Raw genomic sequence first — 24,051 nt, 5'->3', positions numbered from 1 at the left:
ACTTCATCTGTGTCCTCTTAAATGGTATTTGATTTTATGCACAGATGGACTGGTGCACTCCACAAGAGCACATCTTGGGGCTTTATTTTCATGATAGGATGATGGATTGTAAATTTTGCAAAGTGGATAGAATTTCCATATCCCACTTTGGTCATCAATTGTGTGGTTTTTGTAGCTGTTTTATTTGTTTTTGGCCAGAAAACAACCAGAATAATCAGCGTCATTTTTGTAGAAAGAAGCAGTGGCTATTCGTGTAATTTGGTTCTGTTAACTAGAAGTGCAATAAATAGCTAAATAAATAAACAAACATACAAAAAGCAAAATAAAATAAAATAAACCAATAAAATAAAATAAAACAATAAAATAAAATAAATAAAAAAAATAGTGGCCAATGGTAAGATCGGCATGGATGCAGCGTTGGAAGCAGTTTTACAGGATTGAACACTTTTTCTCTCAAAGAAGAACAAAAACATCAAGAACTGTGTTTTAACATGATGTTACACAGTTTATTCCAAGTTGGTAGCACATACCTGCCACGTCATATGTTTAGTTGCTTTATATTGCCTTGTAGTGAATGTAGCATAACTTTCATCCAATTACCCTCAGAGTTTCTGTTTGGAAGATTGTACCTGATCCAGACACCGTCTGTGGGGTGCTGTCCAAACAGATGTGAAATACAGAAAATCCTATGACCTATTGTATTGATGATAGAGGGGGACTGGAAATTGTAGTAGACTGTGCATGATGCACCACACTTCCACCTCATCCACCTCTGTTCCATGGCAGTTTGACAGAAAGACAGAGTCTTGACAGAGTTCAGGATATTTGATCCAGCCGGGAATCACTAGAGTGGAGCCAGTGTGGAACCAAATGGAACCAAAACCAGCTCCGGTGTCATGATGGAGTAAAAAACCTGGTGGAAATTAAACATATACATAACTGATTTGGACCTAGACCACCTGCATCCAGGACTTTAAGCTCTATTTCCACCAAGCTGTTCAGTTTGGTACAGCATGTATTTTGTGTTGTTTCCTTTGACTAAATTACCAACCCATACCATTCCACTTTTTAGTTTTCCTTCTGTTGGGGTAACAGGCGCAACGATCCAACCCCAGAAGGTGAAGCTAGAAACACAGCAGTCCGTTGATTGGTTAAAAGAATCGTCACTTCCTGTGCACCAGTGGGAATGAAGAACAACACACACCCCTGCCATGTTGAAACCTCCACTGGACTTGGTGAAGATAAATTTCTTTTTGTTCAGAAAATGGCGTCGCAAAACTGCTGTCAAAATGAAACCGCTGTGTTTGTTTTCACTGGCTTTATTAGCCAGGTACCCTGTGTCATGCTGCTATGCAGTCACACTATTACATAGCTGGCACAGCTGGCGACATCCATCTCACTTGCTGCCTACCAAGAAGGACATATTTGTCTGTGGAAATGCAAACAGGATCAGGCTTTACCCATCCGACCTGTACCATACCGGACTGCTTGGTGGAAACTGGGCGGCTGACTCCACCCTCGAGCTGTGAGGTTCAAACCCTCGTTTTATCAGGGTTCTGTTTATTCTTCTTTCCGTCTGCTTCTTAACGTTTCCTCTTGTTGTTTAAAGGAACATTCAGTCTGTTTGGACGTGAACCCAGCGAGCTGTTTGGGTGTAGCTGGTTTGAGCCCTCTGAATGTCTGAGTGTTGATGAAGTGCGTCCTCTGGGTGTTGTCACACACACTGTGTGGTTTCATACATGTGTTTGTGTGCGTCTCTGCCATGAATTCACTTCAGCTGCGTCCCGTCTGCAGATGTGTGCAGCTCATGTTTGTGGCTTTTATGATGTTTAACCATCTTGTTAATGTTCTGGAGCTGTTGTGAAATAATTAAGTGACATCCCTTCACTTTTTCACTTGTCTCTGAGACAGGACAGCTGGAACAGAGGCTCTTAAACTTCATATGTTGCACCATCATTACTAACGTTTCCTCTGTTTATCTCTCAGTTTACAGATTTATAGAAACAGCTTGTTGTCCGGCCTGAATGAGAGCCTTCAGAGAGTCCAGCCTCCTTCCTACAGCATTTCTGTGGTTTGCATCTAAAAACAGAAAGTGTCATTTAGCTTTGAGAGAAAAACAAACTCAAAAGAAAAAAATGGTGATGCTTTAAATGTTCACCAAAACAAAAGTGAAATCTAGATCTGCCCTATATGAAACACCTTCAGTCTAAACAGTACAGCCTTTTTTTTTTCACAGACGTTAGTTTCTCAGTGTATAAAGGTACAGTAAGTAGAATTATTTTTATTCACAGATTTTACAACCAGTGTGGGAAAGAAAATGTGGTGTCAGAGAGAGAGATGAAGAGTGATGGAGGGCATGAAAAAAAGGATAAAGCTGTGAAAGGCTTAAAAAGAGAGACTGATAGACAGAAAACTGTGGAGGGGTGTGCAGAAAACGACGTCCCAGCAGACGGAGGATTATCCATCAGGCTTTATCATCTGACCTCAGGAGACAGAGTGTGGCTGTGAGAAGGCGGCTGGCCCGAAGAGATACAACCAAGATGGAGAGTATCAGCTCCTCTTCAGTCCTCAGTGTGTCCCAATATTCCTCCTCTGTCACCCTCATATCTCCTCTCTGTCCTCCTCTTCCTTCATCCGCTCTCAGCTGTCAAACTGAGACTCCAGAAATATGAACACATTCAGGCTTTATACCCTGGCTGCTTGAAATCATCTCTCTTTTATGGGTCAAATGATCTGTTTTAGAGTGACTATTAAACACAGAACGTAAAGACAGAGTAAGAATCTGGAGCACAGGTTGATCTTTTGTTTCAGAGCTCAGAGCTTTATTTGCTGTCTCTGTCTGTCCTTACTTGTCTTCTTGTGTACTCTAACATTATCTGCACTCACACTCGAGTCCGGTGGACCTCCATAAAGCAGCCAGGTGTGTTTGCAGGCAGCTTTGTGACACACCTGAAGGGCCTCAATGCCTCCTTCCTCTCCTTTTATTTGTCTCCAGAACTGTTTCCGGACTTTTCCTGCAGGATTCACGAAGCTGCTTATAAACACAGCTTCTCACCTGTCCAAATATAAAAGTTACAACTCGTGGACATGTCTCACAGGACTCAGACTTTTGACTGAGACAGGATCCCAATGCATGCATGTGTCTATGTAGACCTGGAAGGCTGGTGATACAAAACAAGTGACAGAACAAGACAAGAGAAAGCAAGAAAATGTCAAGTCTTTTAAAGATTTATGGGACATTTTAACCCTTCTGTTAAAATTACATAATTATTTTCCTAGTCCATAAAAGTCCCTATTTTTTATGTCACTGGTGTTTTATAAAACCTTTATATCAGCCTTTGTCTGAAACACTTTGTTTTAGCTGCTGTCTCTTTAAGGCTCCACAAACCCCCTTCTCTCTGATTGGCCAGCCTTCTGGAGGCCTGTGGGGGGAGGAGCTATGGGCAGACCTTGGTGTCTCCAAGTTGTCATAAACCGGTAAGGAGATCCTGATACGATGACTTCAACATTTCAGCACATCTCAGGAAGATCTTCTGTTTTTTTTTTTTTTTTTGCAACAGAGTGTTTTGATCAGTTTACAGACAGATTCAGGGATTTCTACAACATGAGAATATGAAGAGGTATAAGAATCTGCACGTTTAGTCTGAAAATCCAGCATTAGAACTTTATATCCATGTTTGATGGGAGCAGAAAACCCCCTCTTTAATGAAAAATTAAAAAAAATCAGACCTGAACCACAGGCCTGGTTGATGTTGAGCAGGTGGATGTGATTGATATCATTTGTCTGAGTTTGGCTCTTCTTGTAGTTTTTTCTTTGTTAGAACCAGATGCTTCATTACCTTAAGAAAAATAACCTGTCTGCAGCTGCACTTCATTTCACCTCTCCTCCTCCTGTCTCCTTCCTTTGTTCCTCTCATCCACATTTTATGCACCGTCTCGTTGGCAGGATCTCCACATTTCTGCATTCCTGCTGAATTGGGAGCCTCCTCCCTCTTTTCATAACCTCATCAAAAAAAGATTCTCTTCATGTGTGAGGAGAGATGCATGCCCCCTCTGCAGGAAACAATGCCAGCCTTTCTGCCCTGGCATGAGGGGGGGGAGAGATGGAGAGGGTATGGAGGGACGGAGAGCTCTTTGTGTGTCAAACAAGAGTTTGTGGTTCAGAGAGAAAAATCTGCCTCTGCCCTCCCACAGAGAAGAAAATGAACTTTGATGTTGTGGGAACAAACCAGGACCATAAACGTAGCTGTGAGCTGAGCTATAAGTTCAACCTGGTGGCCACATGATGTAATTACAACTTCAGGTTCATTGTGATATCATCCTGGTTACAAGGACTGTAAATTAGGGCCACTGGTTAGTATTATTATATTTATTCAATTTTTTTTAAATTTAAATCCAGTGAAAAAAAGAGCATTTGCTCTCTCTCTCTCTCTCTCTCTCTCTCTCTCTCTCTCTCTCTCTATATATATATATATATATATATATATATATATATATATATATATATATATATATATATATATATACACACACACACAAATAATAAAATCAGATATTAAATAATTATCTGTATTTTCAGATTGTCAGAATATTTTTTCTCTGGCTTAACATACTGAAAATAAATAAATAAAAATAAATAAATAAATAAAAGATAAATAAATAAATTAATTTATTTATTATTGTAGATTATAAATATATACAATGGCAATTACATCCTGACTTCCCTGTTAAGCTACATCTTAACCCACCATAACCGATGTTTTACGGATGCAAAGATTGTAACTGTGCAGCACATAAAAATAATGATTTAAATGCTCAAGTTGACTTCAATGCACATCAATCTTTAAAATTAAATCTTTTATTCTTCCAAAGAGGAAAACAAGAATACATTTCAGAGTGGTTCTTCCCCCTGTAGAGCTGGCAAACTTTTGCAGTAATTGCTGCTTCCATAAACTAGTTGTTTTCTGGGTGCAAATTTGCATAACTTTGCAACGTTCGTACATCTGTCATAAATTTGTTTCCTTTTTACACCAATTTAAACTTTGCTGCAGTTTGAACTGTTTTTAAAGCTCCTGTGAAGAAACTTTCTGTTTGTGTTAATCTTTCCTTGTTTTGCTAAAATTTGCTGAGCTGGTCTGCCTGCTTTAGTGGTACTTCTGCCAAACTATTTTGTCCTGCCATCGTTTGAACTTCCCACATTTTGCTCATGGAGTATCTTGCTTCATTTAGAAATACAGTTGTTTCTGCAGCTTGTTTTAACTTTTTTAGAGAAAAACGGTCCGGACACAGTCTGTGCTGATGCTTTTGGACGTTATTATCATAAAACCCTCCAAAGGAGCATCAAAATAAACCTTTTCTGGACATTTGCGGTGTGTTTGTGTGTCAGCCTCTGTGCATCTGGTGCAGTGACACATCACACAAAGCTGAGCTCCTTCTTTAACGTGTCCACCTCTTTATTTCTGATCTTTATGTTTAAAAATCACCTCTGTCATCACTCTTCCTCTTCTCTGCTCCTCTCTTTTGATCACAGCTTATACACACACACACACACACACACACACACACACACACACACACACACACACACACACGTCTCTCTGTTATCTGGGACTTTGGGGCAGCCTGCCAGGCAGGAATGTAGGTCTTAGTTTAGTGGAGCAAGCAGCAACAGGTCCAGATCCTGAGCGCCGTTTGTTGAGGAGACTGCACCGGTGGCTTTGGACAAAAGGACTGAGATCGGGACAAAAAGAAGATCTGTGTTTATGGAGAGGGACAGCGATAGAGTAATCAGTGTTAGAGGTGTCCTGGTTTATCAGATCCGCGCTGATAGGAGTGAATAAGCTGCAGGGATATATCTTCACCATGGAGGCTGTGCATCTGCTGGATAACTGGAGGAAGGTAACTGTGATATTCATAGATGTGAACATTAAAGAGGGTGTTAAAGCTCTGATGAGAAGAAAGCGTGTAGCTGTCTGATCCCATGCCTCTGAAAGAGCTCTTAATTGTTCTCAAATATCTTTCAAACATTTATTTTTTATTTTCAGGCTGATTTGTTATTCTAAGTTTGAGGCTTCCTCCAGGCTGGCTCTGTCAGAGGAGTAAATATGAGGATATCTCAGCAGAGTTTTGTTCTCCTGAAGGCAGAGTACATCACAACCTTATTTTCTGTTGCTGCTGAAAAACATTTTAAGGATGTAAACGACTCGGGGTGCGCTGATTCTCTGTGAGTGCTGTAATGATGTGTTTGCTAACCTTTCCTGCTGTTTTCCTCACAACCACAAGTTTCTCATGTCCCAGTTAATGACTGTAAGAGTGTTTTCCCACCTCATACTCGTACCATTGAAGATGTGGAGTGTATTTATAGATGTTTGCTCAGTACTGACTCCATGAAACACCAAAAAATAGCTGTGCAAGAGGAGAGGAATTTCATGTTTTCATTGGCTGAGGTGGCTGATGTCCAGTGAATGCGTCAACTACCAAGAGATTTGTGTATGTGCGTGTATGTGCGTGTATGTGTGTGTGTGTGCGTGTGCGTGTGTGTGTGAGTGTGTGTGTGTGTGTTACTTCCTCAGAGTATGTTGCTAAACGTTTCGACCATCTGTTGTGTGTTTCTGTGTTGTCAGCATGAATCACACCTTCAGAGGGGGAATCCCCCTGAATGTGACGCCTTTTCCTCTGAGATCCTGTCAAAATTAAGATCCTAAGAAGTTTCTAAAGCTGCCACACTTCATTTAACTGTTTCCATATTAGCTCATGAAATGTTACGTAAACGCTCCCCACAGAGATAGTCTCATATCCGTCCTAAGAAACCACAGACAGTCGGTAAATCACTGCCTTCATAAAAACCGAACTAACCTGAAAACAACAGACTTCTGCTCAAAGAACACAGGAGTTGCTGATCTTCCTCAGTCTCAACACAACATTTTTAAACATGGAAAAGCAAACACAGACTAACCACTTCAGGCCTAGAGAATAGACTGTTCATGGAATGGACAGCGTGGATTTCTCCTTTATCATTGTATGGTTTTGAAGCTTTATTACCTCCGTCACAGTCACAGTAGAGACTCTGAGAGATTCTGAGTGGAGGATGGGGGCAAAGATACTTTTTTTTTTCTTTCAAGAGTCTAATCTCTTATTGGCTCTCCAACCTGGCGTATCTTACCAAGCCCAATTAAACTACCAACACTGAAAGATCAGCAGCTGTCAATCATTACCCCGTTTTTAAGCGCTTATAACTAATGACAAAGAAACTTTTCAGAACAAAGAGGACTTCAACACAAGGCAATAATATCTTCATACCACCACAGCATACAGATGTGAGAAACATTTCTGCGAGGTACATTCATTTTTTAAAATTTGACCACAGCCCATCTGGAGTGACTGGAGTGCCTGGTTTTTTGACCTATACTGCAGCCAGCCACCAGGGGGAGCAGTTTTTGTGGCAACCTCACTTTGAGCCAAGCAAGTTGATGCCCATTTTTTTACAGTCTGTGGAGACCAAAAGTTTTGTATAAGTGTTAGAAAAAGAAATCTAACCTCACCAGAGATGACCCATCTCTAAAAATTCACTGAGTTTGTGACAGCATTAATCTAAGTATACACACATACAGACATGAGTATGAATCCAAATAATGATGTAACTTTCGGTTGATGATTTAGAAAAAAAAACATTGATTGCATATATTTTTTGGAACTTTCAGAAAAAGTTTCCCTTTGTAAAGCTTTTTTTCCAAAGACACCAAACTCTGCTCAGAGAGATGACCATTTTGACCAAGTGCACCACAGGAGTTGGTGAGCTACTGCTGCCTTGATAAGTTAGTTTGACGATCTTTTTGTACAATTGAGTGTCTAGTTTTTAGGGCATCAAAACTTTATTTTATGGCTGAAAATAACACAACGCATTATATGTATTTTTTATTTTCCTTTTCTCCCGTCTTTCAAAAAGTCTGTTAAGTCTTGTGCGTGTGCTGCTGGTTTAAACCTTCCTAGATTTGTTTGCAGAATATGAAAGATATAAGACAATGTATTTCTTAAAACAACTGTGGGAAAGTTTGGGTTGAAGGTTTTGTTTTTAATAATTTTCTTAAACATTTCTCTGACACTTAAAAAAAAGTCATGCAATAGTTGACTACAGGGACAGATCTTCTCATCAAAGTGTGTTGGTAAGATTTTCACAAACCTTGCTGTCTTTAAGTTCACCAAAATTTGTTGACAAAAACTGCAGTTTCTGTTAAACTAAACAAAGGAGTTGCTGATCTACCGCTACCTTTAATGGTGATTGTAGTTTTCTTTATGAAGCTGGTTTGATCGCATCCAAAACAACAACTTGTGTAATAAGGCCGTGGTAGATCAGAAACTCTTGTCTTTCTCGTATAAATCAACTTTTTGTCCGTGGTGTCTGTTGGCTTTAAGAAAGGATTTGTTTAATTTGGTTCTGGTTCAATAAAAGTGTATATCTTTAGAAGTGTTTTCTGTTAGTGATGACAGCATTAATCAAACATGAATACATCTGAGCGTAGGCAGACCGAGGAGAGGAAACACACTCAGCATCATGACTATCGTTATTGCACAAAAGTTTGAGACGTGTAAAGCTCTGCACTCTGTCACAGATGAATCCATATTAGCTCATGAGAAATCAGCGCTCAGATGAAGTCACCTCTGACAAATGTTGTTGCTCACTTTGTGGTTGATAACTCTGTCCTCATTTCCTCCCTCAGGATCTTCATGTGTCTCAGGCAGCTGTGGACAACTCAGTGGACATGGACCGCCTGAACAGGAACATCATGCCGGAGCTTGGACGACAGACACACCAGGTGTTACAGGTGAGAGGGGGATAGGGGATAAAACGTGAGTCAGAAAGGAAGCTCTCACTTCTAAAGCACCTCCTCAGCAGTTTCAAAGGTGTTTAATTAGTTTTGGGGATGTTGTTTTTTTTTTATTCCCAGAAGAGATACTGATTGTAAGAGTAAGAGCTTGAGTTTCATAGAAGCTGTTTGTAAAGTGCTGTGAGAACACCATCAAATAACCTATATTCATTTAAGTTCAACATAACCCTTAAACTTTAAAACAAAAAGGTGTGATGAAATGTCTAATTCTTAAGGTCACTTGACATTTACTATCTCTTTGGACCAGGCTAAAACTAAGGTTTTCACCAGTGTGATGCTAACAATGCTAACAGGCTTTCTTGTGTACCTTACAGTCTGTGTGTCAACAAGTAGAAGCTAAACTCTCCAAAATCTTATCAGTCGATTGATTTGACATGAGGTGTGATAAGTCTGCCTCTGTAAATGTTATTAACTGCTGTCAAGGAGTTTCGACCGATCAGAACGAAGCATCCGTCACAGCCTCGACGATCAGTTAAAAAGTTGGGTAATGAGTTAAAGCTCTAATACAGATTAGAATAGATCTGATTTGAATAACTTGTTCCTCTTTTCAAGTTCTGCAGAGCTCATTTGTTTTGAAGAAACTGAGGTTTTAGGTTTTGCTTTATTATTGGATGACTCGACTAACAGGTGGGCACACTGTAGATGTAAGCAAGGAGGCTTCTGGCTCATCCAAAACTAAAGGGCATCCAGCCATAAGTGATGAAAACAGACCGTTTGTATTAATGGTGAAAAAGAAATCAATCAGCAGTATGAGCCGGGTTAACGCCCAAACAGAGCATTAAATTTAATGGTTGTAGACCCCGCCATTATATGTGCTAATGGTAGGCTCCTGCCTTGTTTTCATGGTGTAATTAGTCAATGGGCAATTCCATAACATTATGTTATGACTAACCGTCCTGTTTACATAGTGACTGGCCCTGGTCTTGGCTTTCTTCTTCAAAGTTGGTCAGCATTTCCATTATGGCCACTGTCATCACTGTGCTTCAGAACTTTACTGTAGAAACCAATGAGTGATGTGAATAAGACTACTTTAATGTTTTGGATCAGATCAAACAAAGCTGGAACCTTTCTCCACCAAACAGAGGAAACAAGATAACCCCTTTTTCCACCACACCTTTAGTTTTTTAGGTGTCCCCCCAAAAAAGAAAGAGGGCTCCTGTGGTTGACTCCAGTTTACTTTTTTTTTTCTCATTCCCTGTTAGAAAACAAACTTATCCTGCTTTCTCATAACAGTCAAATATATCCCTCACTGAGAGTCTGTTGTGGAAAATGTCAAGTTGAAGTCTTTTTTTTTAATGCAGTGGGCTTTCAATAACTTTATCCTTTACTGACCCTGCATGGCATTTAACTTTTGTTGCTCATTCAAAGACATCACAACCTGCTGGAAACTCCTCACAGGAGCTTACAAACATTATCAAAGTTAGCGTTAAAAAAAATAAAGTTCTCCAAACAGGAGTTATGGTATTATTTGTTTCATTGCAGCTGAAACACAAACATCAAAGAGCCGAAGAACTCTGAGATGACATGTAAATGAGTCTTGAGGACTAAAGGTTTCTGCTGCTCTCAGTCTAAATGTCACTGAAGAGAGACTCTGAAGCCCCATTGTTTCAAACTTGGCATCGCTCTCTGAAAAACAGAGTCATCAGCTGTGTGTGTGTCAGTTTTGTTGCATGTTTCCAGCTTGGAGCTCCTCACACACACACTGAGCTCTCTTCTCCTGATAACTGAATCCATTGAAGTTAAATGTCACCACAGCGGCTGCTCCAGCACATTTTTGGCTCTGAAACCGTGCAGATGATGGATTCAGGGTTTGAGGCTGAGCCGGTCAGGTCAGGCCGCGCAGCTGTGAGCGTCCTGACAGCATATGTTAGCATGCTGTAAAGCAGGAATCTTCACAGAGTCAGTAATTAGACTGAGATTGGATGTCTGTGGTTCCCACCTGCTGGCTCTGACAATCCTATCAGGCATTAAGACCAGGGCTTTGTGGGTTTTTTTCTCATGCACGTACATGAGCTGGAAGGAACGAGAAATGGAGGCCAAATAACAACAAGATTAAACTTTAATGGTTCCTGTACGAAAACTGGGACGATCCTGCAGAGACTGAAGAAGAGCAAGTATGGGATTTCAAATGTGATGTAAGCAAAGTTTGAAGAGGAAAGAGTCCAGATTTCACCTGAAAAGGTTCAAGCGTTCAAGGAATTATAGATCTGGTCTATAGGTAGTCCTGGAGAAATCTGTGATTCACAAGCAGACTAAGACTTTCTCTGACGTTATTTACCCAGCAGGCCATGATAATATGAGCATACAGTGTAATAATGCTAATAATAATAATAATAATAATAATAATAATAATAATAATAATAATAATAATGATGATGATGATGATGATGATGATGATAATAACAACAACAATAATAATAATGATAATAATAATGATAAACTTGAATGGTGCTCTGCCAAATAAAACTCAAATGAAAGAAATGTGAGGAGAAGATTAAGATTGAAATAACAGATGAGAAGGCTTGAAACCACCAACAACTAAAAGGAAGTTAAATTTTTGAAGAATAAAAACAACAGAAGGATCCTGCCTGTGATACTGCCCGCAGAGGAAACAAAAACAGCATTTCAAGGATTAAAAAACACTTCGATAAGATCTCCTGTGAAAGCACATCACTGAAAATGTGTATACATGTAGGTGCAAGTCATGACTTTTTTGTGTACAACTTTCATTGGAGATAAACCATCATCACTCTACTAGATGGAGAAAGATCCAAAATAATGATCTAAAACACCAAACTAACTAAGTTGCTAAATAAATAAATAAATGAATGAATGAAATAACTGCCCTGAGATTATGATAGATAAATGCACTCGTTTTTTTTAAGAAGTAAAAAGATTGTTCTTTGTTAATTGAGTCTGGTAGCTTTAAGGAAAGAGATTTACTTGCTGATTTTGGTCACATACAGTAGTTTTATCCACAGACACAAAGGGCCAATATCTCTGAGGGCTGTGTCCATTAAGGTAATTATTGAGCAGAACAGCCTGAGACTGCCATCTGTAAAAACATGTACTTTAAGTGGAGAATTTTTATCATTTTTGCACCTTTAACACATTTAATCCTTTAAGATTCAGATAAATAAGTGATATTCAGCCTTGTGTTTAAGAACAGTCTCTAAAAAGTTTCTCAGTCTGTGTGCTGTAAGTCACAGTAACAGTAATAACAGTACTAACAGTATCACTACCTAGCAGAACTTTCTCTTAAAATCTTTTTCTTTTTACAGTACCATACAGAAAAAAACCTTTCCCATTAAGCCTCAACAAAAATCAGTTCCAGTGTGTTGGGTAAGAAATGAATGCTTAACTCAACAGTACATTGGAAAATTATATAAATGAATAAAAGTGATTTCAATAAAAAGCAAAATGAAATTATTATTATTATTATTATTATTATTATTATTATTATTATTGTTATTATTATTATTATTATTATTTTATTGTTATTATTATTATTATTTACTCTGTAATTTTATTTGTTGTTTTTATTTTTTTATTTAATTTGTTTAATTTGTTTAAATAATTTTTAGTACAGAAACTTTGAACAAGACAATAGTCATGTATTGAGGCATAATTGAAGAGGCATTTATTAATTTTCTTATTTTAAGGTCTAATTAAGCCACCAGGATACAAAGTGTAAAGAGGGATGGTGCTATCGAAACAACATGGTATAAAGACCGATGTGGAACAGACAGTATGCAGCATCCAGGCAGATTAAAACCTGTGCATTACATTGCATTGCATGCACCACATGGGAGCAGCAGCACACCGCGGATGAAGCTCCCTGAATCCTGCAGAGCCTCCCTGCTGGCCCCTCCCCTCTCCTCCCATCACTCCCAGTAAACTCTCCGGCCAGTCTCTGCTTCCAAAATCCTCTTAAGGCCTGACCCCACTCCACCGACGGCACCATCACAATCACATAATCCTATTAGGTCCCACACGGATAGCTAAGCATCCGAGAGTCTGAGTCAATGAGCGCGCACAGGTTGTTAATAAGAAATGTAAGGGATCAGAAGAGAGACAGAAAGATGCAGAGAACAGCAGGCGTTGAAATGCAAATGTATGCCTCAGGGTGACTCAAAAGCAATCAGAGATCACTGAAGCAGCAGAAATCATCTTCATACCAGTCACATTTATTAGTCACTGTTTGTCAATCCAATCTAACCATTAACTGAGAAACAAATTCACTAACTCATTCAGTCACAGACGGATTACGCTCGGAGTGCCCGGGCATGCAGGCATGAGTGGAAGCATTTAAGAGTGATGTAAAGTTTCACGTTCCCCTGGTGCATAAATGTGATCCTGTAAACCTCTTTTCCATTTATGCATTTCCTGTCATTTTCAAAGTCTGGAAATTTACATTTTCTTCCCACCCTAAGTGTTTTATTGCAGTCAGAGTTGCAGTCGGAGTCTTAAGCAAAGGTTTGCAAAATGCATGAATGGAAAACCAAAAGAAAAAAGATGAAACTGAGATGTGTAAAACTGGTGAAAATTTTTTAACCTCAGATAACAGCTGCATGATTCACTGAGGGAGCCCTGATTTTGAAATTTCAAAACATTGTTTTAAATTATTGCATGGATAAATTTGATATTTTTGTACTTTGTATAGTAGGGAGAAAAAATGTAAACAATAAAAAAAATACATATGGTAAATTTATGGTACTGCCATGTCTGCTGGACCAAAAGCCAACAATTTCCAGGTATGACAAGACATAAATGAAGCTTCTGTGGAGTAAAAAAAAAAAAATTGACAGTCTGGCAAAACACATGCACTTGTTTAGTTTTTTGTATTAAGACATTCCAATTTCAAAGAGTTGAACAAAAGAAGTCCTTATTCTCTCCATGTCACACCCTGCAAGCAGAAACAAAAAGGAAAAAAAAACACCAGAACTCATTTTTCTGCCTCTCAGCGCCTGCGTACCTGCTCACCAGGAACAAAAGACAGCAGCTTAAAAAGCAGCTTTGTCTTTGTGCTCCGCTGAAAAAGTGCTTATAGTGTGTTATCTTAGCTGAACACCCTCCAGAAGCTCACGGTGTCCTAATTGTGGAGCGCTGCAGAGACCTCCTCATCCTTTGTGCTGAGCTGAGAGAAGCACATGATGCTGCTCCAGGCAGAGCTACGAGGCAGTGTCGAATACACAGAAACACGCAGGAACACAGAGAAACAGAGAAACACACCTCTTTGGGGTGTGGAGGAGTAATTGAGCCATTGTGTTCCAATAATTTACTGAATTTAAAGGTGAACAGCACATCAGCACCTCCTATTGAACAAAGGTGAAGCCAAAATACTACAAAGGCAAGCGCCTTTTCTTCCTTCTTTGCAGAGCAGCCAATCATTGTGTCTTATAGCATCAAATAACCAGATAAAGAAATAAAATCAAGACTTTAGGCTCTTCCCCTTAAATTCTAGAGTACAATCCTCCTTAAGCCTGATCAGCGAAGCTTTGAATCAGTTAACATCATCTGACTCCTTCGGTGATGCTCCTTATTAATGTCAGCCGTGTCAAGCACAAACACTTAGTTCAGCTAATGAACAGAGAATGATTACTGGATGGCTTCAGTCACAGTGTGCCGTTTACACTCCAGACATAACCATGAAAATGGAGACAGAGCATGTGACCCATTTACACTCAGAGGTGTAGATCAGGTTTAGTCTGACTATCTGAAAGCTGTGACTGACTTTATGGAGTGTTACCGTATGGGCCTTACTTTGCACTGAATAAATACAACCATGCATTCTGTAATTTTACTTGAACTTGTGTTTATACAAGGATTCAAATTTTGTTTATCAATGATACATTTTTCATAATATCTCTGCCCCTTTAGAATCCCACACCTTCTAAAACTGAATAACAAAAAACATCTTTAGCAGGAGAAATCACTGCAGAAATAACGACAGCGTAATTCTGTTCTGACTGTTAGGGTGAGGGTTATGGTAAGGGTTAGGTCTGAGTTTATGGTTTAGCATCAGGGTTAGAGTTAGTCAGAACATGGTAAGGTTTAGAATTAGGTTTATTACACAGCCCAAACCCTGACCCTAACCCTATTTTGGATAACCCTTACCCTAGCCCTAACCTAACCTATACCCTGGCTTTTTTTTTTACTTCAAAATTTAAAAGAAAGTAAAGCAAAATGAAAAAAAAGAGCCACCTCTTTTCATAAATACACAAAACTTTTAATCCTTGTACTCTCAAAAGTATTGAGTAGAAGAAAAAAATCACCCCCTGTAGAGTGGAAGTGGCAAGAAAAATGAGTGATTCAGATCAAATTAGTTTTTTGATACCAGGCTGTAAACATGTTTATTTCTTCTTTAAAGGTATGATGTTTTGAAGGGATGTGTATGAGAATTTTAGGGCTTTTGGGACCAGCCTCAAGTGAACACTTGAGGAACTGTAGAATTAGCACTTCGACTTTAGATTCATCTATCAACTCTGAAGGGTGTGACCAAAGAGAAATAATCTATATGCAAAAAAAAAGCAAAAAAAAAACACATGGCTGCCATCATGTTATATATATTTTTTAGAATATACAGTATGTATGTACAGTATGTTTATTCATTTAATCCCCTTGTGGCCATGTTGAGAATAACAACAACAAAAACAAACAACCCAGGGTTGAAACTATCCAAATAAAGCTGGCCCCAGTTTTATTTATTTATCTATTTATTATTTTTGACCCATTTTAAGAAAAAAGTTATCAGAGAGCCTTTTTCATCCAGTTCCATATTCACAATTTGTGACATCTGACCTTTGAACCCCTTTTAGAGCACACCACTGGACTTGTATGAAACCGGAAAAGGGCTGAAGTTCCAGGCAGAGCGCCCCCACCTGGTCAGCCTTGGAAGTGGACGACTGAGTACAGCCATCACTTTGCTGCCACTTTCTGAAGGTGAGACCCCTGCTGACACACACACACACACACACACACACACACACACACACACACACACACACACACACACACACACACACACACACACACACACACACACACACACTATGCTTGTTCTGTGACCTGACCCTGTTTAATCTCTTCTATATCAATGTTCCTTGTATGTGTGTAGTCAAAGCTGAAGGCCGTTCATGGTGTGTTTCTGTCTGGTGACCTTTGTTCTGTCTGTCTCTCTGTGTGTCTATCTGTCTGTCTGCTGCCCTTCCTGTCTCTATCTGTGCCTCTGCAGACTGGTATGCAGGGGGATTCCTCTATCAGTGGTCCGTTAAGACCAGTGTGTGTGTGTGTGTGTGTGTGTGTGTGTGTGTGTGTGTGTGTGTGTGTGTGTGTGTGTGTGTGTATGTGTTTGAGTGAGAGAGAGTTGGTGTGTGTAAGGTGTGTTTGTGTCTGTTGCCATTTAGACTTTTCTTGGCCCTGATCACAGCCATTGTTACCTCTGGTGAGGGAATAATTTCCTTGGCACAGCTTTATTTTCTCCTCAAAGTCTCTGTAAACACTTCCTCTTGCTGTTTGGCTGCTGTTGCGCAAGTGAAAGATGAGAGGTTAGATGCAGAAACATTCATCTGAGTCATCCAGGGGCATGTCCAGATTGCTTTAACTGGGGGCAGTGAGGGGACAGTGAGGGGGGTATGAGATTAGTATTTATTTTCCTTGCTGAATATTTCTGCTTTGGTTACTAAGATGTCAAATGGAACAGAAAGGCTGAAAATGTGTGTTTTCTCGTAAGTCCCACCTCTAACAAATAGCAAATAACTGTGAAGGATTTGGGTTACCATCAGACTTCAGGGAGCCAAGGCCACCCATGCCATGCTTGTGTAACCATACAACCATGCTTATAACAACCTTCAACCTGTATACTTTCTAATGGCCAGCAGGGGGGCAACTTCCAGGGTTGCAACCAGGAGTCAGATTGTATCAAAGTCTTTCCCCTACTTCTTTGATGATTTTTTTAGTTCAGAAAACATGAGTCAAGTTTTTTTAAACAAGGTTTCAGAACATAGTTTAAAGTCTTCTGCAACACAACATGATGTTTTTTTTCATTAATAGTTGTCCCAGTTTGAAGAAAACAGAATTCAGGTTAAAGTGAGCAATCCTTGACATGTGGCAACCACAGTGATATAAGAATATAGTATTGTCCTCACAAACATTTGACAAATAATTCACTTTTAAGAGAATACTGACCATAGACCAAATAAACCATAGACATAGTCTCAGTGATGTCACACATTGGTCTCTAAGATGGTTTTGTGAAATCCAGTGATGTGGGACAACAGTATTTTAATTTCTGACTTCGACCAACTTCAGATTAATTTAGAAACTGTCAAAGAGAGATGAGCCATAGTCCCTGCATCTTGCAAACATGCACGACGCACCAGCCAGTCAATTCAAAAATTCACCCCTGAAAATCAGTTTCTTTAACCACACAATAAATATATTTGGCTGCAAAAACAGGTATTTGGATTTTGGAGATAGCCTCTAGTGGACATTTAAGGAACTGCTTTTTCTTGGCACTAGTATTGGCTTCATGTTTTAAACACCAGAGGTTGATCAGCTCAGTGCAGACTTCATAACAAAATCTCTCGGTACTGCTGCTGCTCTGACTTTATTTCATTATGTTGTGAATTACTATTCATATTCTATATCTAGATCTGCATGGGTTTTCAGGATCCAAGCCTCTGATACAACTGGGCATCTGCATCCTCAAACCAACTGCAAAGTGCCAATCAATTCTGTTCATTAAAGTTTCTGTTATTATCAGCTATCTGGTTAGAGTTACATCACCTGGGGCAAACAGCACTTTCAATCAGATGTTAACTCTTCTTACCCTCCAGGCCGCACCACACTGGGTCATGGTTCTACGGATATCAACATCCAGGGCCCTGGAGTCGCCGCCCAGCACTGTTTCATAGAGAACAGGTCCGGGCTCATCACCCTGCACCCCTGTGGGAACCTCTGCTTAGTTGATGGGCTCCAGGTCACCAAGCCAGTGCGCCTGTCACAAGGTAAGAACAAGCTCAAGATTCTGTCCCATAATGCACTCTGCTTCACCCGAGGGCTCTCATTTTTAGTAACACTTAAGAACAAGACAGTATGGATTTTTCTCTACTGTGGAGCAAACATTACAGGAATCCAATGAAAGGATCTGTTTAACTCAGCTGTAATTTCACCTGTCCACTCCTTCATATTACCTCCACCATTGTGAAAATGGCCCATCAGCTCTCTGGTCAATGAGAGCGCAGCCCAGGAGCCAGTGGGTCTGTTCCATAAGAAGCAATGTCTGTGCTTTTAAATAGCCATCGATCGAGGAGCGGCCTGAGGTCTCTGTGTTAATGAGTTAACAGAGTGAGCTCACCATGCTCAGGCATGCAGGTATCGAGGAACCAGAGGGAGGCAGGAATTGATTTTCAATCTGCTGCAGCCTGGGTGGACCTCAGATTGAACACCAGAGAGGGTTTTACTGAAATTATCCCCTGAGATTGGTCTTTTCGAGGTGAAGAATTGCTTTCACAGAAGGCAGATAGTCAAAGGTTAACTAGAGCGCACAACAGTCTCTGCTCTGTTCAGCATAAAAACACAAAGAATGAGTCATAAGATGGTGTAACTGAAGGGTCCTGGTTTCTGCACACAAAGAGGTCATTGAATTCATTAAACCTCAAGAACCAGAGGAAAACTAGCAACTCTTTGTAAACTTACCATTGATTTACTCTACCATTCCCGGGTGAGGTTACACAATGTGCAAACCTTACTGCACCAGTGTTTTTGTACTTGAAGCATTTAACCACAACCACTTTTCCAAACCTAACCAAGAAGTTTCAACACACAATATAACCCAGTGATTTGACTTTAGTTTTCAAAGACAAATTTTAAACCGTTTTGACCTTTGATGGTAATATAAGGGCTGAACTGTTTGTGATAATGTCTATTCCAACCCACAGTCAGCAGTTATTCTGCAGTGGTCTGTTCAATAAAATGAAGAGTGAGGTTACATTAGCTTTGCTTGGTAGATGACTAACAGGACAGGACCAGTAAAGCACTAACATTACACAATACTGACATGTCTCACAGCATCAGGCTGTCAGTAGCGCTACATATGGATGGCTACCAAATTGCTGTACAAACTGACAGTTTGCTTGTTTTCATGTAAGCCTATGGATTCATCTTAGCACTGGGCTGCTAATAGCCCTACATATAGCCGGCTACTGACATACAGTACAAACTCACAATATTTGCTTGTTGTCAGGTTTCAAAAAACAGTGCTACATAACTCTACTGATCAAAACCTTACCTTGTCGCATAGTATCCAGTAAGTTGTATTAAATAAAGAATACTTGTTCCAAAAAAACACACACCTGGTTATAAGTGACATCTTTGTGACAGTGTAAGAAGGTGGCGAGGCAGTCCAAGTAAAACAGATCCTCCTGACAGTGTCCTTAACATTTTTGTTTTTTTGGCTAAGCCAAAACCAGCCTGGCACAAAGACACAAAATGCTAAAGCTGAAAAGTAAAATAGTTGCAAAGACTTTCTTCATGTTTTCTTTTTTGTGTGTTCACATTGAACATGTTGCACTGTAAAGACATAATGGTCACATGAGTTGGATCTGGTTTTCTGCATCTTAACCCTGTACAGTGCTGCTTTCAGAAATGAATTAAAAACTCCAAACCCTGAAACCGTTTCAGTCCAGTCATGGAAATTCATAAAAGTTGACATCAGAGCCTCAGAGGGAGCACGGAGACATTACTCATTATTACTCACAGTGCTTACTTCCCTTTACGCTGCAGCGCAAACACACACACTCGGTCACTTCACTCACATGAACATTAACTGTCTTAACGCTCTCTGCGAGGATCCTGTGTGACTGTGTGATGAATGTGTAGGAGAACATGTCAGTGTGTCCCTCTGTCTGTTGGTATTTCAACCTGGGTAACCTGAGCGGGGACATGGGGCTATTTATACCGCCCTCTCTACCCAGACAGATCTGACTTGAGCCTGGAGAGGCTCTCATGTTGAAGAACGAGTGTGGGGGTAAATCAGAGTTCACTGTCATGAACAGAGAGGTGCTGAAGTGGTTTCCTTCAGTGTGAACACAGGCTGATACAGATCTGATTTTACAGCAGGAAATGGATCAGACACAGTCAATTTCACAACCTTTACTCACCACTCCCTGCTGTTATGTACCTTAAATGAGTAATGTGCTGTTCCCTGCATGGAGTGGACTATTGTAGGGTCCAGAGAATGTATGTCACAGCAGTGGAGCTCAGGCCAGAGGCTATCACTTCTTACTCAGTCTAGTCATCAGTACAGTTCATGGAAAATCAAGCAGCAACAAGTCAGCATTGTCACAAACTGCAGAAAGGCTCAACAAGCATTTGGAGGTAATCCACATGGATTTAAAATCAGAGGAGCCAGTGGAGGGGAATCCGGACAATAAAAGGACATGTAGAAACTAAGCCAGTCTGTTCAAAGCTAGATGAGCCGGTGTTTTACAGGGATAAAGGTTTGTCCGCTTGATTCAGCCTATCAGAGGGAACATGAGGGGAAAAGGGGCTGCGCAAGATAATCCCAAAGTTAACTGAGGAAGACACTAAGAGGAGGAGTTTCTGGAAAGACATCTGAGGTGGTTTAAGCTTTGGGTAGAGTAAAAGGATCAGTAGAAACCATTTAGTGCTTCATGTAATTAAGATATTTTGTGAGCGAAAACAGCATTAACTTCACCAAGAAGGCGCACACAGTATTCAAGATTAGAAGGGAAAACAATTCGCCCAAAAAATCCTTAAGGGCATGATAAAATATGAAATATATGATAAATACAAAGGGCACTTGAATACAGAGACTAAATGCTATTTCAAGATACCAAAGAGTTAAACAACCGCAACATTCTTTAGGCTGCAGTTTAAAGGTACCATTGTAAAGCATCTAAAGGGTACCTTAAAACAGACACTGCAGGAAACTACATGACTACGTCCATAAGATACAGATCTTGCATTAAAAACACTTTAGATACTCAGTGCAAAAGCTAAAGGGTGCATTACAACTGGTAAAGATGAGTGCAGATGGCTGTGAAAGGGTGCTTAAACCAGACGCTAATGAGTATCATAAAATAGACAATAAATGACAGTGACCAGTTAACATTGGCCAAAGTGCACCTTACAAATGGCAGCAAAGGGCACCCTGAAACAGCTGCATAATATGCAAAATGCTAAATCAAAACAGCTGACAGGTTGTCCGATACATTACCCTTAGTTCTTCTGTGAAAGAGTTCTCAAAAACCAAAACAGGTTACCATGAGCATCTTGAAACAGTGAATGGTGTCATAAAACAGACAATAGGTGCCCCATTAGCAGTTGCTAAAGAGTACCTGACAACAAAAGCAGAACAATGCTCAACTTATCTGCTAAAGGGTACCTTGGCACGGATACTTTGCCCCTTTTTCCACCAAAAAGGGACGTTGAGAGACTCATCCTTGAAGTGGAAAGTCATCCCATTTTATATGACACATCCCATACTTATTTTAAGGATAATACAAGAAAAGAAAAAAGTAACTTTATTAAAAATAATAAACATTAGAGGAATAAAGGTATCGCGCAAGTCCAGACAAGAAAGTGAACCCACGTGAGCTTCTACTCTCTTGAGTGCCCTTTCCGCACCTGGCACCGGAGCCAGCCGCAGCCTCCATCTGGAGCTGATGTGAGTGGCAGCTTGCGGAAAATCCGCACGGTATCTGGACTGCAACCGTTCCAGAGCCAATATGAGCGCGGCATGAGTCTGGTCCTGTTTGGGTTTCTACAGCCAACCGCGCCCCCTTGTGGTACGTGGCGTGTAAGCTGGATGTCAATAGCCGCGTTGGTTAAGTAATCGCATGATGCCTAAGCAGTGTGACACAGCGCACCCTGCTACTAAATCCAACAAACGAGAAAAATGCGACACAGTAAACAAAGAACAACAATGGAAGACATCCAGAAATTTGTCTTCTTTGTGATTGGCATGGGGCTCTAGTTACAAAGTGCAATCAAGCTTTGTTTCAGAGAAGACTGCGCCACAAGTAGAATACAGCTGCTGTCACTCAGTAAGTGACAAATCCTCCAACCAATCAAAGGTAACTCCACCTTTGGCTACTTAGACAGAAAAGCAAAAGTTACCAAAACAACAGGCAGTGTGGGGCTAACAGGAAACAAAACTCACAGAGGGACTGGAAAGTGACATTCAGCTGTCCCATTAAATGGTACCTTAAGGAAAGAGAACCCTGAGATGTCATGTGTCTGTTCGGTGTAAAACTTTTGAATAGCTTTTTGAATCTCAAAACTTTTTGTAAAACAAAACTGGACAACACAGCAGAAGAGCAAACCATTAGATTAAAAAGCTCAAGTCATAAAAAATGTTAAATTAATAACAAAAAGTAACTTTTTAAGCCAAATTGTGGAAGAAAAACTGTCACTTGATAAAGAAAATTCTATATCATGGCTAGAATCTGGCCAAACCAACTTTTAGTAAGGACTATTTCATATGATAGGAAGATGAATGGCTTGCTTTGTGCACCTGTACAGTTATTCTTATGGTTCCACCTTTATTCTTTTTTGAAGTGATAAAAACAGGTTAAGACAGACACACACCTCTACCTCTTCAGTTACACACATTCTTACTAAAGTTTTCAAAACAATGCTGACCTTATTTCAGGCTCAGTTTTTAGTACTTACTGATCAGTGAAGTTACCAGATTGTGCCCCTCCTCCCCTTTCTCTCTCTGACTCAGGGTCTCCACCTTCTTTCTTCCTCCTGCTCCTCCTCCTCTCCTGCTCTCCCCTGAATGCCCTGCTCTCCCTCACTCTCTGACTGTGTGAGCCAGCTGTTTTCCTCCAGCAGCATGAGATAGCGTCTTTCCTGCGTGAATAGCGGGTGGTGGTGGTGGTGGTGGTGCCACGGACAACAATGGACAACAATGACTGTAAACTCGCGCACTGGTTTGAATGAGCCGGGATATACCAAGCGACGCAGCAGCCTGGTGGATGAAGCCGTGTGTTAACAAGTGGACAAGCTTCCCTTTGTGAACATTCAAATATCTGCAGCATATATTAGAGTCTATGGGCTTTTAAGGATTATCATAACAAAAGCGCGTCAGGACAAAAAAAGCCATAAACGCTCCTGTTGTTCCCAAAAAGACGCAGAAAGGAGAAAAACACGTGGTTTAATTTAAAGGAGCAGAGGCGATGAAAACATCGGAGGAGGGAGAGAGGAGTTTCATTCATTGGAGTTAAAGTAAGTCGGTTTTATTTATTAGTTTTTAAATCATAAGTTGCTGGTTGTGGGTTGTTTTTGATGTTTTCTATTGAGGTTGTCATAAAAGTTCCCCAGACTGTATCGGAACCAAGTCAGAGGATCTTTAAGTGCTTGAGGTTGGATTAAGAGACTTAATCCATTAAATTATTGTTTTAAATTCTTGATATTACTCATATAGGCATTAAAATTGAGTTGCTTTAACTTTTTTGCTGTTCCTTTTCGGCTATTTTTGTCAGGACGCTTCTTTTAACCAAATCCAGCTCAAAAGTTTTGGAAAGTATTTATTACACGCTCATTCTTGTTAAACACACGTAAAAAACCCATCGTTTGCTACTGTCTCGCACTCAAAATGAGATGGTATTCAAATCGGAAAACATTTTTAGCACAATATTTTATCAAGTTATAAGTTGAGACTACTATTGTTTTCTTCTTGCGGAGAATTTGCGTCTAATGAAGTCTGCCTTGACAGAAGCTGTTAGCCTCGTTAGCAGTTCAAAAAAGTCTGATTTTAATGACAAAATCAAGTTAGATTCACTATTTTTATATGCCGAATTCAGCATTACTATTTCCCGATGTGATTTAGCTGTTTAAGATAAAGTAAACTGTGCGTTTGTTGCTTGTATACCAAGAAGCTTCCAGTTGCTTGAACTTTGTACGGAGTTTGGTGCGTCCCGCCGCTGCTGCAACATGAACACCTGCTCTAACGTTGCTGTCTCCAGTAGCCTCTCAGACCCCCTGTGCTCTTAGTCCAAACCTTTCCCCAGCCTCCATGTGAGTTCTGTTTATAGACTACAAACATATACAAGTCTGCCAGATCTGCAGATACCCCCCATCCAGACCGGCATGACCAGACCCCCGCTGTGACTGTCTACTGTTACACTGCTATTCC

The 24,051-nt window shown here is 40.1% G+C and overlaps 1 protein-coding gene across 13 annotated transcripts in view; it reads left to right on the top strand.

The window, feature by feature from the left end:
• phldb1b (pleckstrin homology-like domain, family B, member 1b) overlaps window positions 1-24,051 on the top strand; it is a 119,172-nt gene that overhangs the window by 11,306 nt on the left and 83,815 nt on the right. For 12 of the 13 annotated variants that reach the window (XM_074679077.1, XM_074679076.1, XM_074679073.1 and 9 more), the window contains exons 2-4: window positions 8,718-8,822; window positions 15,704-15,827; window positions 17,723-17,893. In XM_074679077.1, the coding sequence (XP_074535178.1) occupies window positions 8,760-8,822; window positions 15,704-15,827; window positions 17,723-17,893 (358 nt within the window). In that variant the 5' untranslated portion in view covers window positions 8,718-8,759. Of the gene's footprint in view, window positions 1-8,717; window positions 8,823-15,703; window positions 15,828-17,722; window positions 17,894-22,732; window positions 23,142-24,051 lie in introns of those variants that run through there. The other variant, XM_074679079.1, reaches the window with a different exon arrangement.

Source organism: Halichoeres trimaculatus, unplaced genomic scaffold (assembly GCF_033239565.1).
Source record: "Halichoeres trimaculatus isolate MK-OKI-2021-1 unplaced genomic scaffold, fHalTri1.1 fHalTri1_scaffold_9, whole genome shotgun sequence".
NCBI lineage: Eukaryota > Metazoa > Chordata > Actinopteri > Labriformes > Labridae > Halichoeres > Halichoeres trimaculatus.
Note: the sequence above shows the minus strand (reverse complement) of the source record. Positions and strands in the feature narration are given on the sequence as shown.